The following is a 15,372-nucleotide window of genomic DNA, read 5'->3' as shown; positions in this document are numbered from 1 at the left end:
TAATGTTTAATTAACATAATGAGCCTCCTGCACGTCGGAAAAAAATACTTATTTTTATAACCCAGGCTGGATTTTTCATTTCATTTCCTCTCCTCTGAGACCAGGTCCAATTAATTCATGGCTGTTCCCCACCCCCACTTCTTATCTGAATGTAAAGAAGGTTTGTGCAGTCTATGTGTGTGTATGCATGGTGTTTGTATATGTGTGTGTTTGTGACTCTGGGCAGAGGCCCTCTTGAGTAAGGGGGGTAGCCAGGTCCCCCACAGGCTGAGGAGGGGACTGGCTCCCTCCCAGTGTTGCCCCAGATCCCTTTTAGTCGTGCTGACCTCCTCCCGTGCACCCTTCTAAGCAGACCTCCCCTGGGGGTGTCGGGGACCAGCCCTGTCCAGGCCAAAGGCCACCAATGAGCAAGTCAGTTCTAGAGAGCTGGAGTGACCTCCCTGTGACCTCAGTCCCTTTGCCTGTCCCCTGCCTCCTCCTAATCCTCCTGGCCTTCACCCACATTCCTCATAGCTGCCCCCTGCTACTGACTGGGAACCCCGATCTTCATCCTCCATCCAACTGAGCCTTCACACCCACAGGCTGGGAGCACTTCATGCTGTGGGCAGAGTTCCAGCCTTTGAATGGATGGGGCCAGGGAGAAAATCAGGGAACTATCAGAAAAGTTAGCAACTGCTAGATGTCATGTTCCTCCCTGAAGAAATAGGGAGAAGAAAGGCAGTGGTCTTCCTCTTCCAGAGAAGCCCCTGAAGTTTGGGGGAGTGGCACTTGTAACCTGCCTCCAGGCCCAGAATCACAGTGTTGTTTCCGAGTCTTTCCCTCCCTGCATTTCCTATGTTCCTTTTCTTTGCAAAATGTGACACGGCTTTAAGCAGGAGAGGATAAAAAGCCCTTTCTGTTCAGGGTGGTCCTTTCTTAAAAAAAAAAAGAAAAAAAACAGGCCCTGAGGGGAGCAGTGGAAGAAAGGAAGCAGCTGGCCTGGTCAGGGGCAGGGTGAGGGCTAATGGGATCAGCTCTGCACCCACAGAGCCAGGCCAGAGCCGGCCAAGCCCCTCCCCACACCATCCCACACAGAGGGGCCCATCCACTCTTCACGAGTGATGCCACTTCATCCCTGGGAGATAACAGGAATTAAGTGTAAGGAGGGAGGTGTCCCTGTCAAGGGTGGGAAGGGAGAGGGAGGGCGGAGGGAAGGACGAAGCAGCCATGTTGAAACACTGGCCCAGGCCATTTGATCAGCAGTGTCTGTGGAAATGACTGACATTCCTTAGATATTTTATAATTTTGTTTTCTTGTGTTTTCTTTCTTCCTCTCCCCCCACCCCCCCACCCTACTTCCCCCTTTTCCTTTTCCTCTAAAGTAAGCAATTAGTTCTATTCTTTTGGCTAGTAGTAATGGTTGCTTAAGGCTGACAAGACACCCACTGGTTTCATTCCACTGTTTTTGTTTTTCAAGATAGCCTTTCAAGCCACTCAGAATTGCTTTTTGTAGCTCTTTACTTGTGGCTTAGCTGCCTGGAGTGTGTTCAGACCAGCCCCTGGGGACCCTGTTCCAAATTCAGTAACCCCTGCTGGCTGCAGAGGAACGCATCTCCATCCTCTGAGACTTGGCCTCTCCTCTGTCACAACAATGACACAGTGTCCCCCTTCGTAGGAGTTGGCATGTTGTCTACAGACATTTTCAGGTATTTTGATCATAAATAGTTTTGAGAACCATCAGATTCAGATCTTTAAGGACTGAGGCAGAAATTCCTTGAGATCATAGGGTGGGCTGGTGTCTAGGATTGCAGTGTTTAATATCGTGGCCACAAGTCACATGTGGCAATTTAAATTTCAATTAATTAAAACTAATACAGCTGGTCGGGCTCAGTGGCTCAGCCTGTAATCCTAGCACTTTGGGAGGCCGAGATGAGTGAATGGCCTGAGCCTGCGGGTTCGAGACCAGCCCGGGCAACATGGCGAGACCTCGTCTCTACAATAAAATCAAAAATTAGCTAGGCATGGTAGTGTGCGCCTGTAGTTCTGGCTACTTGGAAGGCTGAGGCAGAAGATCACCAGAGCCCAGCAGGTCAACGCTTCGGTGGCTATTAGTGTGCCACTGTACTCCAGCCTGGGCAATGGAGTGAGACTCCAACTCAAAAAAAAAACGAATACAGCTAAAACGTTGGTTGTACCATCCACCAGCCATACTTTAAGAGCACAATAACCACACTGTGTTGGTCAGTGCACATGGAATGCCTGACAGAACAGAATGCCATGTGGGACAACATGGCTCTCGTGCCTCTGGCATTCACATGATAGCCACCTCTGGGGCCCTCGTAGATGCTTTTGCTCCTTGTTTTTGGTATAAACCATGAAGCAGATGATTAGAGGGATTTGTCTCTGTGATCCTTGATGGAAGTGTTTGGTGGCTGGTATTTTTACCACAGTATCCTCTGCCTCCCTGGGCAACCAAAGTAAAGGAAGCAAGTGGCATGGCATTTACTGGTGCAGAAGTGATCTTGATCTCTTCCATCAGGAAGAGCGTCATATGTGGATACTAAGTGAGGCCAATAGTATTCATACTTGCATTTGTTGTTGTAGTCATTGTTATTGTCATGAATGAGACAAGGAGACTGGAGATGAGGGTGCTGGGCCAGGCCAGCATGAGAATCCTCAAGTGCATGTCTCCCTTCATGTATGCTCTTTTGTTCATTGCTTGGCCTTATGATATCTGATGATGGTGTTACCTCCTTTCAATAACTTCCACTCATGCAAGTGGCATGAAGAACACAGGCAATGCTGATGTTGAATAGCACACTCCTATTGAAAGACAGAGCTTTGGCTGCCTAACTTACGTGCTTATGGGACTGAGCGAACAGAACCTCTACCCTGGGCTCAAAAATAGGCTCAAGAATCCTCAAGTTCTGAAATGCTCAGATTTTACAAATGGTAGCAGTTCCTTCAAATGTAAGTGATACGACTAGTAACTCTTCACTGGGCCTATTGTTTGTTTGTTTTAAATTTTTATTTTAAAGATGTGGAGTACAATTTAGGGTTAAGTATACAAATGTTCATTATGCAGGTACCCTTGTTGATGAGGTGTGCCCTCCCCCGTTTGTTTTTTGAGTCGGGGTCTCACTCTGTCACCCAGACTGGAATGCAGTGATACAATCATGACTCACCACAGCCTCAACCTCCGGGGCTCAGGCCATCCTTCCACCTCAGCCTCTTCAGGAGTTAATACTGCAGGCACATGCCACCACGCCTTTTTTAAAATTTTTTTTGTAGAGACAAAGTTTTCTGTGTTTCCCAGGCTGGTCTCAAACTTCTGGGCTCAAGGAATCCTCCTGTCTCAACCTCCCAAAGTACTGGGGTTACAGACATGAGCTACCATGCCCAGCCTAATAGGACTGTTTTGAGGTAGACTGGGCCATTAAATAAACTCATTCAAGTGGGAGTCCAAAGCAGTGACTCAATGTGGTTGTGCCCACGAGATGGTTAAGTGGTACATGGGCAGGCAAGGTGGGTGGATGGTTGTAGAGAAATCAGAAGAAATCATTGATGAGTGAACTCACTTGTGAAGGGCTTGGTTTCTGAGGGTGAGCTAGCAGTGAGTCTGGATTACAAAGCAACTCTCTGAGATCTAAAGATTAGGAGGAACTGATGGCAGCAGACAGTGCAGACATTGGACTGGCAGGAGATTGAAACACCTTCAGAGAAGTGGGGCACGTGTCCTGGCTGGGGCACAGTCACTCATATATAGAGACAGGAACTTCTTGGCTCTGGACCGTGGTAGATCATTAAAGACCAGGAGCAGCTTGACTCAGAGTAGGCCAGTAGTCAAGGAATCATTTCAACTGGACAAGCAAAGGATGGTGGTCCTTCTTGAAAGGAGTTAGGAAACATTTTTGGCTTTGTAGAAAGACGACAGTAGAGAGGAGAAGCTAGCATCCTTCTCTCTGTTCATCCTGATGGGCCGAGTTCCCCAGCGGTGTGTGGATTGATAATGAAGAATGACAAGCCTGCCTCAGTGGCAACACCTGCGAGAGAGCTGGCACACCAGAAAACAGCCCTAGGTGGACTCCTGCAAAGACCAAGCCTGAGATCTCCAATGTCCGCGGAGTGTCTGTTGTCAACCTTGAGAGCATCCTGCTGAGTTCATTCAAAGTCAACGTTTCCCTTTGCTGGTTGCTAATTTGGGGACCTGAGCAGAGAGAGGCTGACCTTGGGCAACCAGCTGAGGCTGACTCATGTTTTAAGCATGATCTGTACACAGAGACCACATCTCCTGTAGTACTAAGTATTCCTTCAGATGGTTGTTCCAGCAGAAGGACAAGATGCTAGCCAGGAGATGTGTGTGTTGGACAGATGGTGTGGTTGACTTTGCGAGAGCCAGGAGGATCAAGCTGGTGATTTATGTCAAGGTTTGGTAAGGTGTAGACACAACTGATTCCGTTGCTGTTGGGCCAGCCGCGGTCACGTATTCACATGACACTAAAGCAGCTGAAGCCAGATGCAGCCGTAAATCCTCAGGTGAAATATCAAGAGACCCTTACAGAGACAGCAGCAGGTTAAAATGCTGACAGCCCTGTCCCGGCGCTTCCTCCTCGCCCTTTTGAACTCCTGTTGTGTATTCCCATGTGATTGTTTTCCCTGTGTCATTGGCAACAACAGATGTTTTGAGTCAAGGACCCAGCAAAATGCCTCCCAAACATGTCAGATCTAGGAGGAACAGGATTGTGTCTCTGGGACATTATTTTTTCATTCTCTTTTAGCAGCAAAACCTATTTCCTTTCCATTGTCTTTTTCTTGGAAGCTGTCCATTGCCGGCACCATCAGCTATGAGAAGGAAGCAGCTTCTAGCAGGCAGGACTAGTCTTCAACTGGTTAGCTGCCATATCCGGGCAACCTCTTGACAATCCAAAGGGCTTTTCCTAAGGGCCAAGTAAAGCAATAAGGCAGCCCCACCCATGCCATGCCAGCCCTTTTTTCTATCGAGTCACTGCAGCCACTGTGCACTTAGACCCTTTTCTGTGCTGGCAGCAATGGGCTATACATTGAGGCATTCCAGAAGAACAAACTTCAGTGACTGCATGTGTTTGATCTCCATGTCTATGTGTGGATGCTATGGCCTAAGGCAGCTGAAGCATTTAGTGTGAAAGGGGCCAGTGGAAGCCCACCACTGCCACCACTGCCCTGGAAGGTGGACCTTTGAAAGGGCAAAGGTTGTGTTTCCTGGGGAAGCATAGACCCTAGGTCTTAATTCTTCACAAGTAAAAATATCTCTAAGTCAGAGAATAGAAACTGGCTGTGCTCCAACAGGGACAGAGGAGGAAATGTACCTAAATGGCAAAGGAAACCTTAAAACAGAACATAAGACATTCTGACAGTCAGGGTTGTGGCCTAGCAAACGTGTGGTTGACACCCACAGGAATGCACGTGGCAGGATGGCAGCTGCTCTAGGATGCTGTCAGCAGGGATCTCCAGGGAGACAGGACTGGTCTACTCAAAATGGTCACTCAAGGCCCCACTCTTATCCAGGATTGTGTAACATTTTACCCCATCTACTGCAGATGTACACCAAAAAAAAACATGTAAATGGTGCAGGATGGAAATGACTGGTGTTGGGGATGGGCGGGTCCAGGGAACCAGCTTATCCAGAGAACATCCTTACTGCCCTTAGCAAATATACTTTTTGAGTCTTGGCTTGGTCTTCCCAGGTCACTGGGGGTCTTTCTACCTTTTTTCTTTCCAAACAAAATAAAGCCAACCACAGGAGTTGTGCGGAGTGGCAGGCATTGTAATTTCACTTGTTGAGCTCTGACTGTGTCCCTGTTGCTATGCAAAGCACTTAGCATGGCATGTTCCACTCTTCCTCACAATTCAACAGTCATACTGTTTTCATATCCACTTTGCAGATGGAAAGGTTACTGAGCATTAGGCTGGGATTCCCACCTGGGTGATAGGCTGTGCCCCGGCAAGATTACTCAGTCCTATCAGAGTTCAAATCCTATACCATTTCAGTTATCTGAGTTTCTTTACTGATAAAAACAGAGAAAATGCTATGCATTTCATGGGGAAAATGACTTCAGATGAGGTAGGCAAAGCCTGCAGTGCAGCCTCCAGCATGCAGTAGGTTCTCAGTTTGTCCATTTTCTCCTCTCTGCTTCTCCTTTCCCCTCCCTTGGGCTTTTCCTGGTCTGCGCTGTCCCTCCATGGTATCCTTGTTTCTAATCGGGCTTCTCACAGTGACGGGCACTTGTCAGCTTGGCATCACTCCAACTGATTGATGTCCACTGCTCGTTCCTTATATTTACACGTTATCTTTCTTCCCTGGATTCCTCACCAAGACAGACCAGCAGAGCATAAGTATGAGTTCAGCACAGCACTGTCCAGAGCCTGCTCATCTGCAGATCCTGACGCAAATTAGCTCCAGCGTCAGCACCGAGTTCTGTTCCCTTGGACTCCTGGGCAAGCCTGCCACCAGCCTGACTCTTGGTCTCATAGTGGTCCTTTAAATCACATGCAGATCGTCATCTTATTGTGGGAGCAAAGGGCTGGAGCTCCCTGGGCCTGGCAAAGGCAGGCGGTAGCCCTCTGGCCCAGTTGCACCTGGAGACTCAGAAAGAGGTTGGGTAAACAAAATCAACTCAGACAGGCTGGCCTCCTGCCTCTGCACCCCCAACTTTCCTTACCCAGTCCTGGCCATTGTGCTGTGAGTTCCCTGTGCTGAGGAGGGTCCCTTCATACAAGTGGTCTGAAAGCAGTAAGGGTCTTGTTGGTGAAACTATGAAGGGTGGAGGCTAAATGGTACAGCTCTGAGATATGGTTTCTTTTATAGGTAAGGGAAACAGAGCAGGGAAATCATGGGAGCATGGGTCTTGAGGTGTTCCCGCTAGGCCTCAGTGGACTGGAGCTCCTGCTTCCCACCATTACGGGCTCACCTCACCCTGGAAAGGGTCTGTTGGCTCACAGGGTGGAGGAGACTGTGAAGCTATTACATAATCTGAGGGGTTACAGGAAGTAAACAAAGCTAACAGAGTCTCCCCTGCCCACCTTTCCAATGCAAAGCCTCATGTCACTCTTATCCACGTATTTGTCATTCATTCTTTTTTTTTCCCAAGGAGTGGCATATATGAAACACTGTCTATGAGTGGAGGGTAGAAGCCGTGTTAAGCCTTGTATGTGTAGACCAGGACTCAGTCTAATGAGGGTGATCACAAAGACACACGGGACACAGTGAGGATGCCGGGTGGATGACTACCTGCTGAAATCCGTAGAAAATGGCTGATCCTCTTAGAACCCAGGTAAAATCAACAGTACAGCCAGTACACGCTAGGATTGCTGGGGAAAGACGGATTCATGTTGCTTGTGCAGAATGATTAGGAGAACTAGCAAAAGCGAGGGACTGGAGGAGCGAGGAATCCCAGATGAGGGGAAAAGCAATCCCAGCCCAGCAGGAGGTCAGTCCACCTCAGGTGACTGAGTCAAGACCTTGGGGCGGGTGCCCACTGGTCCACTGAAATAAGGAGCTTCCTACATGACAGTGGAAACCTGCAGTCAAGTCTGGGCTCTGCCACTGAAGAGGCCTCTCCACCTTACACAAGGCACTAACCTTTCTGAACCTCAGTTTCTGCCTCATGTGCAAAGCAAAGCTAGTACATCCTAGCTTACGAGGGCGGGGTGAAGTCATGCAAATGCCATACCTGCCACCTGTAAAGCATCATGCAAATATGTTCTAATTATTATTATTAAACGCAGTAGTAATAAGATCTGATGGGGAAAGGTAGGTTTAGAAGATCTCTGATCTTCTTGGCGTCGGCGTCTCCGCCCTCCACAGACACCACCATCAACTCTTTTGTTGATGCTATGCATTTCACAGCCACTTTGAGTCTCCTGTGCTGACTCTGGCCTGCAGGAGGCACACCCTGTGTGGCATGTAGACGGACACAGCTGGGCGGTTGAGGCACAGACCAGAAGCCCATGTGTGCCTCTTAAGCTTATCTCATGTGGCTTCTAGAGCCAGAACACCAGAGTCTAACAGGAGGGCCTGAGGGAAGTCAGGGAGGTAGGCACAGCAGCCAACGAGCTGGGAGGAAGAGACTGTTTCTGGGCCTCTGACAGGAGGCGTGTTACCCAGAAAGCTGGTGTAAGCAGGAGGAACAGCAGCAAAGCAGTGGTCCAGGGAGTATGGCATTGACTTGGTCTCTGGAGTCCCAGCCTGTCCTTCCCTGATAAGTTCAAGACAGTCATAGTCCCCATTGAGTAAGAAAGCTCTGTGCACGTGTCTTGGGTTAACATGGCGACACATGAGTGTGATCCCAAGGTATGTGCCATGCCACATGCCATACTGCATGTGTGATGAAAAACATCCCTGCCATCTTGCAGACATACTTTATGTAAGAGGTCCCTGCATTTCAGGGCCAAAGAGAGGTGGTAAGATTTCCTCCTCAGATGCCACCTGCTCCCATGCAAGTGGTCAGAATGGGCCTGCTCAGGTGGGGTCCAGGTGAAGACCACAGCTATGTCTACACAGCGTGGGATCTGCCACCAGCAACAAGAACTCGGCCTTGTGCATGCGTATCTGGTAGATTTAAAACCAGTTGGCCAACAGAGCCATTCTCCACACATTTGGACTCACGAGCCTTGATTTTCCAGAACGTGTCTGTTCTCTGCTAAGCACACAGCATATGTTAATAGTGATGACAGAGCTTCTGTTGTTGGAGCTGTCTGAGAGAGGACACAGGGCCTGCCCAGGCTGGACAGGGAAGGGAAGAGAATGTCAGGGCCCCTGACCCCTTCAGCCACCAGCCCTCTTCTGTGTGAAGGTGACACTAGGAATCTGAGTGGCAGTCTGTGGAGCCCAGGCTTGGTCAGTGGCACTGTGAATACAGAAGACATTCAGGGCCTGCCATTTGGACGGTATTGAGGGCTTGATGCAAAACCATGGCCAGGATGACCTTCCAATCCAGTCAAGGTCACCCTCCAATCTATGTTTGCTCCCCCTATTCAGCCAGCGTCACCTTCCAATCTGACCAGGGTCACCCATGTATCCAGGCATGGTCACCCTCCAGTCTGGCCAGGGTCACCCTCTAGTCTGGCCAAGGTTACCTTCCAGTCTGACCTTGGTCACCTCCCCCCATTCAACCAGGGTCACTCTCCAATCCAGCCAGGGTCACACCCCTGTCTAGCCAGGACTGATCTTTACTCCGGCAGCCACCTCAGTCCCTATAGCTATACCCTTGTCATCCACTCATTAGACTACAGGACCCTGGGTGGGCTGATGAGGGCCTGTGGGGAAGGGGAGCACACAGCCTGCCAAGACACAGGCCCTATGCCAGGTGAAGGCCAACAGAAAACTAGGCAAGAAACAAGCAGGAAGGGCCAGCTCGACCTGAAGACTCAAGATATTTAACCAAGGCTCTGAAGAAGGCTCCAGAAAGATCCCAGGGGCTGGAGGACAGGGGCACGTGTGGCCCAGAGACACCGAAACCCCAGTCCCGCCCTCCCTTGGCGGGCACAGCCATACCAGCTGTCTCCCAAGCACTGATCAAGAACCCATTTGGTCTGTCCCCAGATGACCAGCACTTCCTGCAGCTACAGAGCAATGGCGAGGCCCGGCGTGCCCGACTCATCAGCCCTCCGCTGCACCTGCCTCAGGGCGCTGTGTGCCTGGAGTTCCAGTACCGTGCGGCAGGCGGGCACGGTGTGGCACTGCAGGTGCTGCGGGAAGCCAGCCGGGACAGCAAGCTCCTCTGGGCCATCCATGAAGACCAGGCCAGCGAGTGGCAGCACGGCCGCGTCATCCTGCCCAGCTACGAGCTGGAGTACCAGGTGGGACCAGGACCCGGGATTTGCGTGTCCGTGTCTCTGAGGGCCATCCACTCCTCATCAGGGGATATGGTGAAGGCCCATTTTGCTGTGTTCTCATGTTGCCATGGCAACCAAACGACACTCTTATGTGATTCAGAATATGCCTATCTCTAGCCCAGCCTCAGCTCTTTGTTCCTCTTCTTGCTCTTGCATCACTGAAATCTTCTCCAGCAAATGCTGTTCTCTCCGTTTTATTGTAGATGGCCCTCGGGTAGACTGACAAGGGGACACTGAGCCACACATACAGATAAAGACACACATAGACCTCCCTCTCCTTACCAGGAGGGAACCCTGGATCTATCCCGGGGAGCAGGAGCCCAGGAGGGCAGCAGACACTTCTCCCACCCTGGGCTCGCCGACATGGATGGATCCCCTGGGCAACTTCCCTCCCAGTGGCTCCAGGGATGGAGTTCTGTGACCCTGGTTGCCGAGAGCAGGAGACTGAGCCACAGCTGGGGAGGAGTAGACATGCAGTGGCAGAGGTGACTGAGAGCCAGCCAAAGCATTAACCTTCTCCTCTCCAGACGAGGATAGCAACAGATGACTGGGGAAGCAGACGTGGCTGGTTTGCAGAGAGAGCCCTGGGAAGGCAGGAACAAGGTCTGATTAATGGCCACAGAGTGGGGCAGGGGGCTCCTGTATGCAGCTTGTCCTTACTTTCTAAAAAGCATGAGGTACCCTGAGATCCCTGCCCCACCAGAGTCCCACTCACTCCCCCCAGTGCACTGTGCAGCAGGTACCCCTGGAGTTGTGCATCCTGCCCTGGACAGGGGCTTGCCTGGGCAGAGGACAAGTCTCATGGGGTGTCATTTCCATTCTCCCCTCTGTAGCAAGGAAGCTCAAGCAGCTTCTAACAGCCAACATGGACTGGCTTACTCTCAAGGCTGCTCCAGCCCTCATGCTCTGTCTCCATACCTCCCATCTACATGTATCCACTGAGCTTTCAAATACCTGGACTGGGCATTTAAAGATCTATGTGAAAGGACCTCAGAAACAGCTAGGGGAGTTCCAACCCCTTTTGCATACACCCTGATGTGGTCATTTTAATCAATACATTCTAGTTACTGGACTGTAATATCTATCACCTTGTAACATTTTCTTATCCCCTCAAATATGCATTTGATTTGAGCAAACTCATTTTAAATTAAGATTTCTAGAGCTGTAGCCATGTGGTCCACAGATGTATACCAGGTGCAATCACACACACACACACACACACACACACACGTTGAGCTGCTGTTAGCAGGAGATGGGAAATCTCTGTATCACCTGGACCCAGAGGCCCAGTTAACTGTGGCTCTTGTTCTTTTGGCTTCTAGATTGTGTTCGAGGGAATGATAGGGAAAGGACGTGCCGGGGAGATTGCCCTTGATGACATCCGGATCAGCACCGATGTACCACTGGAGAACTGCATGGGTATGTGCACATCTATCTTCATGGCTCTTTTAGACAAGACACCAGGGCTGGGATACTTGAGGGGGAAGCACATCATTTTAAACACAGTTGTTGCCCAGCAGATGGGATGGTCATGGTCTGTGCAGGAGGCAAGGTACAAGGGTGGTTTTGCATCTTAGGTTGAATTCAGGCAAGGTTGTGAGTTGGGGAGAGGCCTGTATTCCTGCTTCCAGTCATAAGTAGTCATGCACTAAGTACAGGGAGATTCAGGGTGCTGAGACCCCCATCAGCAAACTCCAGCTTCTAGAAAGAATATATTGGAGGATGAAGACAGCTGCCAGTCAGAATTACCCACTGGAAAGGACTGATGGATTTAATGGCCACCTTCACTGGCAAGCAAAGAAAGTGCATGTGTTATATAATCATGATAACACAATTACCTGAGCATTTTTGCTACATGAGTGAATTGTAGGGCAAACTGTGGCATCTCAAGTAAGATCACAGATTTTGCTTTAAAGCAAGCACCCCTAGTGTCCAAAGTCCCAGAGTTGTTGTCTGATTAGACACACAGGCTATGGTCAGGCGCAAAGCGGTCAGCCTTCCTGAGCAAGACTTTCATTCAGGCCTGCCTCTGAAGAAGGAGTTATCCCCTGCAAAAGGGGCCGTCCAAGGACCCCTGCCTCTCCTAGGAGCCATGGGTGCTTTCAAGTCAATAGGGAGTCCTGAGAAGCTGCAGGACCCTTTTAACTGGCTGAATAGGTGTGATCTCTCACCAGGTGCCTATCTAGGCACCCGGCCCTGGGGTGTGTGCCCAGTGATATCAGAAGCCCCTGGGACCACCCCAGTCTCCAGGCAGCTCTTGGGCTTGGGCGTCTAAACATGACCCAGCCTCTGAGAAAGTTCTCAGTGATAAGTGACTAATTATAGCACTTTGGGGACCTGTGACTCCAGGAGGACTTTTGTTCCAAAACAATTTTGAGACTCATGCTGCCAACATGCCATCCCATGCTGATGATGTGTTAGACACAGTCTAGAACTGGGGACACGGACACTTTCCATGGAAATTTGCAAAAACCTGGTAAAGTTGTCTTTTTCTTATTCATCTACTTACTTTTCTTTGTCTAAGTCAAATTTCTCTGTTTTTTTTTTTTCAGAACCCATCTCAGCTTTTGCAGGTGAGAATTTTAAAGGTAAAACACACACACACACAACACATACACATATATAGATATATAGATATATATTTGCATGCCTTTGCCTTCCCTGTGTGATGTGAACTTGGTGGGGGGAAGAATCTCCAAATCTGATGAATTTCTTGAAAGGAGAGAGGTGCCACCCCTTTCCACCGCTAGATGGCACTCACAACACCCATAGGCAGGGAAGGGATTGAGATCCTCACTGCCTCGGGTTTAATTAAAGTTTAGAAATCTATAATAGAGACAAATAGGTTACAGATAAACCTTTCACCCTCACATTGTCCAGTGGGGTGCAGTGAGGCTGGAATGCAGGAGTGGTGAGGACGGAGAGGCTGTGGGAAGTCTGAACCAAAAAAAAATCAGTAGTGAATCAACAGCAAAATGAGGTGGCAATGATTTGTTTCAGCCTGAGATGGGCTCTTTCCAGTTGCAGGGCAGGGCAGTGGCCTCAGTGAACCCCTGTGCAGCACAGTGGCAAGCAACTGGGGAGAGATGCAGGGAGAATGGTTGGGAAGGAAGGTTGCCAGGTCAGAATCTAGTATCGAGGAGGGGCCTAAGAGTCGCATCCAGTGGCTGGGCTGAAAGCACTTTGAGTGTGGGACTGATAAACAGAAAAGGACACATTGTCCTAAGAGAGTCAACAGAGAAAAGAGCAGAGAGGAAAGAGTTGGTTGCTTGTGTCTTCCAGGAACACACAAACACACAGACACAGCCTCCAAACTCAGGTGGTACAGTGTGTCCTTGCGCCATTTCTATAGCCCGATTGTCTGGTGACACTGGTGCACCCTCACAGGGCTCTGATGCCAGACACTCAGGAGCCTCTCCGCATGCTCCTGCAGCTGACCTAAGGGTAGACGCACACCAGAGATGCTCGCCTTCACCCAATGACAGATCCCTTGGTGCCTGATTGAGAAAGATGGTGAGGGATGCTGTATCCTTTGTGTACTGGCCTGGGTGAGCCCTACCAGTGACGGCATCTCAGAGGTTAGGGTAGCCATCTGTGTACCAGACGTCTAGACGTGTCCTCTTCATGCTCAGTCCATCTAGCTCCTAGCTGGAAGGGGACGCACTCGTGTTTCTACCTAAATGTGCTCCTCAACTTCAGATCATCTTGCCTGATGCGCCACCCACCATTCTAAGACAGCCCCTGAGGAGCTAGCTTCAGAGTAGCAGGTAGTGATGGGCCTACGGAGGGTGTATTTTCTCTCTTACCTTTGTGCCGTCCTGAGCCCCACTCACACTCCCCATGGCACAGACTCAAGCATTGAGGGTGTCTGTGTGCATACAGTGGTGCTTTCTGGGAGTAAGATCCAGGATGTTCATGCACATCCAAAGTGCCAGAAGAAGGGCTAAGACTCTAACCCACAACCTGGATTACAGGTGAATCCCAGTCATGGCCTTTGGGACAGGGCCTCTGGTGAAACAGCACCTACTTGTGCTATCCCCTGCCTCCCTCTGCGTATCGAGGCTCTGGAAAGGCTGGCTCGAGACATACAGGTGACTGCCGCAGATGCTGTTCTGTATAGCTGGGGTTGGGTGGTGCATGACAAGTACAGTGGCTGGGAGCTGGGCGCATGCCCTGGAGGCTGTGCTCGGGTCAGGCAGTGCGGCCCCGTCGTGTTTCTTGTAAAAAATGTACAAGAACAATCTTGGTGCAGCTGTGCCCACTTAGCCAGAATAAATGCAGAACTTAGCGACTGAAAGGCAAGAATCTGCAGCACACTCTGTGGATAAGACTCAGCACAGCAGCATAAGCTGCATGGATGGGTCTACAGCTGTTGTTTTGGGGGTGGTGAGCATCTTTAGGAGGAGGAGCCCAAGTCTTGGGAAGCAGAGATTTGGCCAAGGAGCACAGAGTCAGGAGTGGAGTCAGAACCAGGAATGGATGACCCAGTCACATGGCTGCTTCATGTGGACACCCGAGTTGTCGACTGCAGAAGCCAGGCACCGCCTCTCTCCTTCCTGGCTGAGGCAGCATGCAGTTCTGTCTGACTCAAGCAGACTTCTCCTGTGGGCGAGGATAGAGGACTGCAGTGCCTTCTAACTCAGGGACACACTATACCGTTCCCCTGCCAGTCAGGACAGCAGGAGCCTCTCTTGGTCAGGGCATAAAATCAGCCTCTTTACTCACAAAAAGAAACAGAGAAATCAGGTTTGGACAGGTGGGACAGGAAACTCAATGATGAAACTCTCCACAGTGGGCACTTGACTTGTTAGTAAGTCTTGGAAACTGTTTTTGGTTTTGGGTTTTTTGGGGGTTTTTTTTCCATTATAAGCTAGCCGTGTACCAGAGGTATCTCATTCTTTGGGAGAGATCAATGTATGCAGCAGGTGTCTCTGTAGGGAAATACAGTGAAAGTGGCCTTTAGACCTGGACTGATTAGATATTCTTGATCTTTTATACTTGAAGAGTCTTTTTCTGTTCCCTCCTGATTTCTTGCTGCACAACATTTCTTCATATTTCAGCCACACTGTGTCTTCTGCTGAATGTTTGTGCCAGGGTGTGGTCAGTAATAAGAAGCAAGGAGAGAAAAGTCTGTGGGGGCGGGAGGCAGGAGGAGAATGAGGAACCTGTGTGTCATGTGACTGTTAAAAAGGCCCTTTCTGCAGTATTGTGAGTCATGTCTTAAACAATGTAGCCTGGGTGTACATTTTTCTTTTCTTTTCTTTTCTGAAGCAGTGACTCTAAACACAGTGCCGACACACATCTTTTGCTAGGATTTGAGGTTTAACAAATGCAAAACTGTGTGTATGGGGGAAAAAAGAAACCGAAAAGTGGCATAATTAAGGTGATGAATTATTTCCTCTTGCCCAATACTTTCTTTTTCCAATAAAAGAAAAAAGAATACTAAAGAAGCCAGTAAAAATATATAGAGTCCATCATCAGGATTCTGTGGTTGGTGACTAGGTAGTGGTTTCTAGTGGCT

At 49.6% G+C, this 15,372-nt stretch overlaps 1 protein-coding gene across 4 annotated transcripts in view; it reads left to right on the top strand.

The window, feature by feature from the left end:
• NRP2 (neuropilin 2) overlaps positions 1-15,372 on the top strand; it is a 106,444-nt gene that overhangs the window by 68,772 nt on the left and 22,300 nt on the right. For 2 of the 4 annotated variants that reach the window (XM_021713685.1, XM_021713684.1), the window contains exons 13-15: positions 9,559-9,815; positions 11,174-11,270; positions 12,404-12,424. In XM_021713685.1, the coding sequence (XP_021569360.1) occupies positions 9,559-9,815; positions 11,174-11,270; positions 12,404-12,424 (375 nt within the window). Of the gene's footprint in view, positions 1-9,558; positions 9,816-11,173; positions 11,271-12,403; positions 12,440-15,372 lie in introns of all 4 variants that reach the window. The other 2 variants (XM_021713683.1, XM_021713686.1) reach the window with 1 other exon arrangement.

Source organism: Carlito syrichta, unplaced genomic scaffold (assembly GCF_000164805.1).
Source record: "Carlito syrichta isolate Samal-C Ts95f unplaced genomic scaffold, Tarsius_syrichta-2.0.1 Scaffold304675, whole genome shotgun sequence".
Lineage (NCBI taxonomy): Eukaryota > Metazoa > Chordata > Mammalia > Primates > Tarsiidae > Carlito > Carlito syrichta.
The sequence above is the reverse complement of the archived record's forward strand: the minus strand, read 5'-3'. Positions and strand labels throughout refer to the sequence as shown.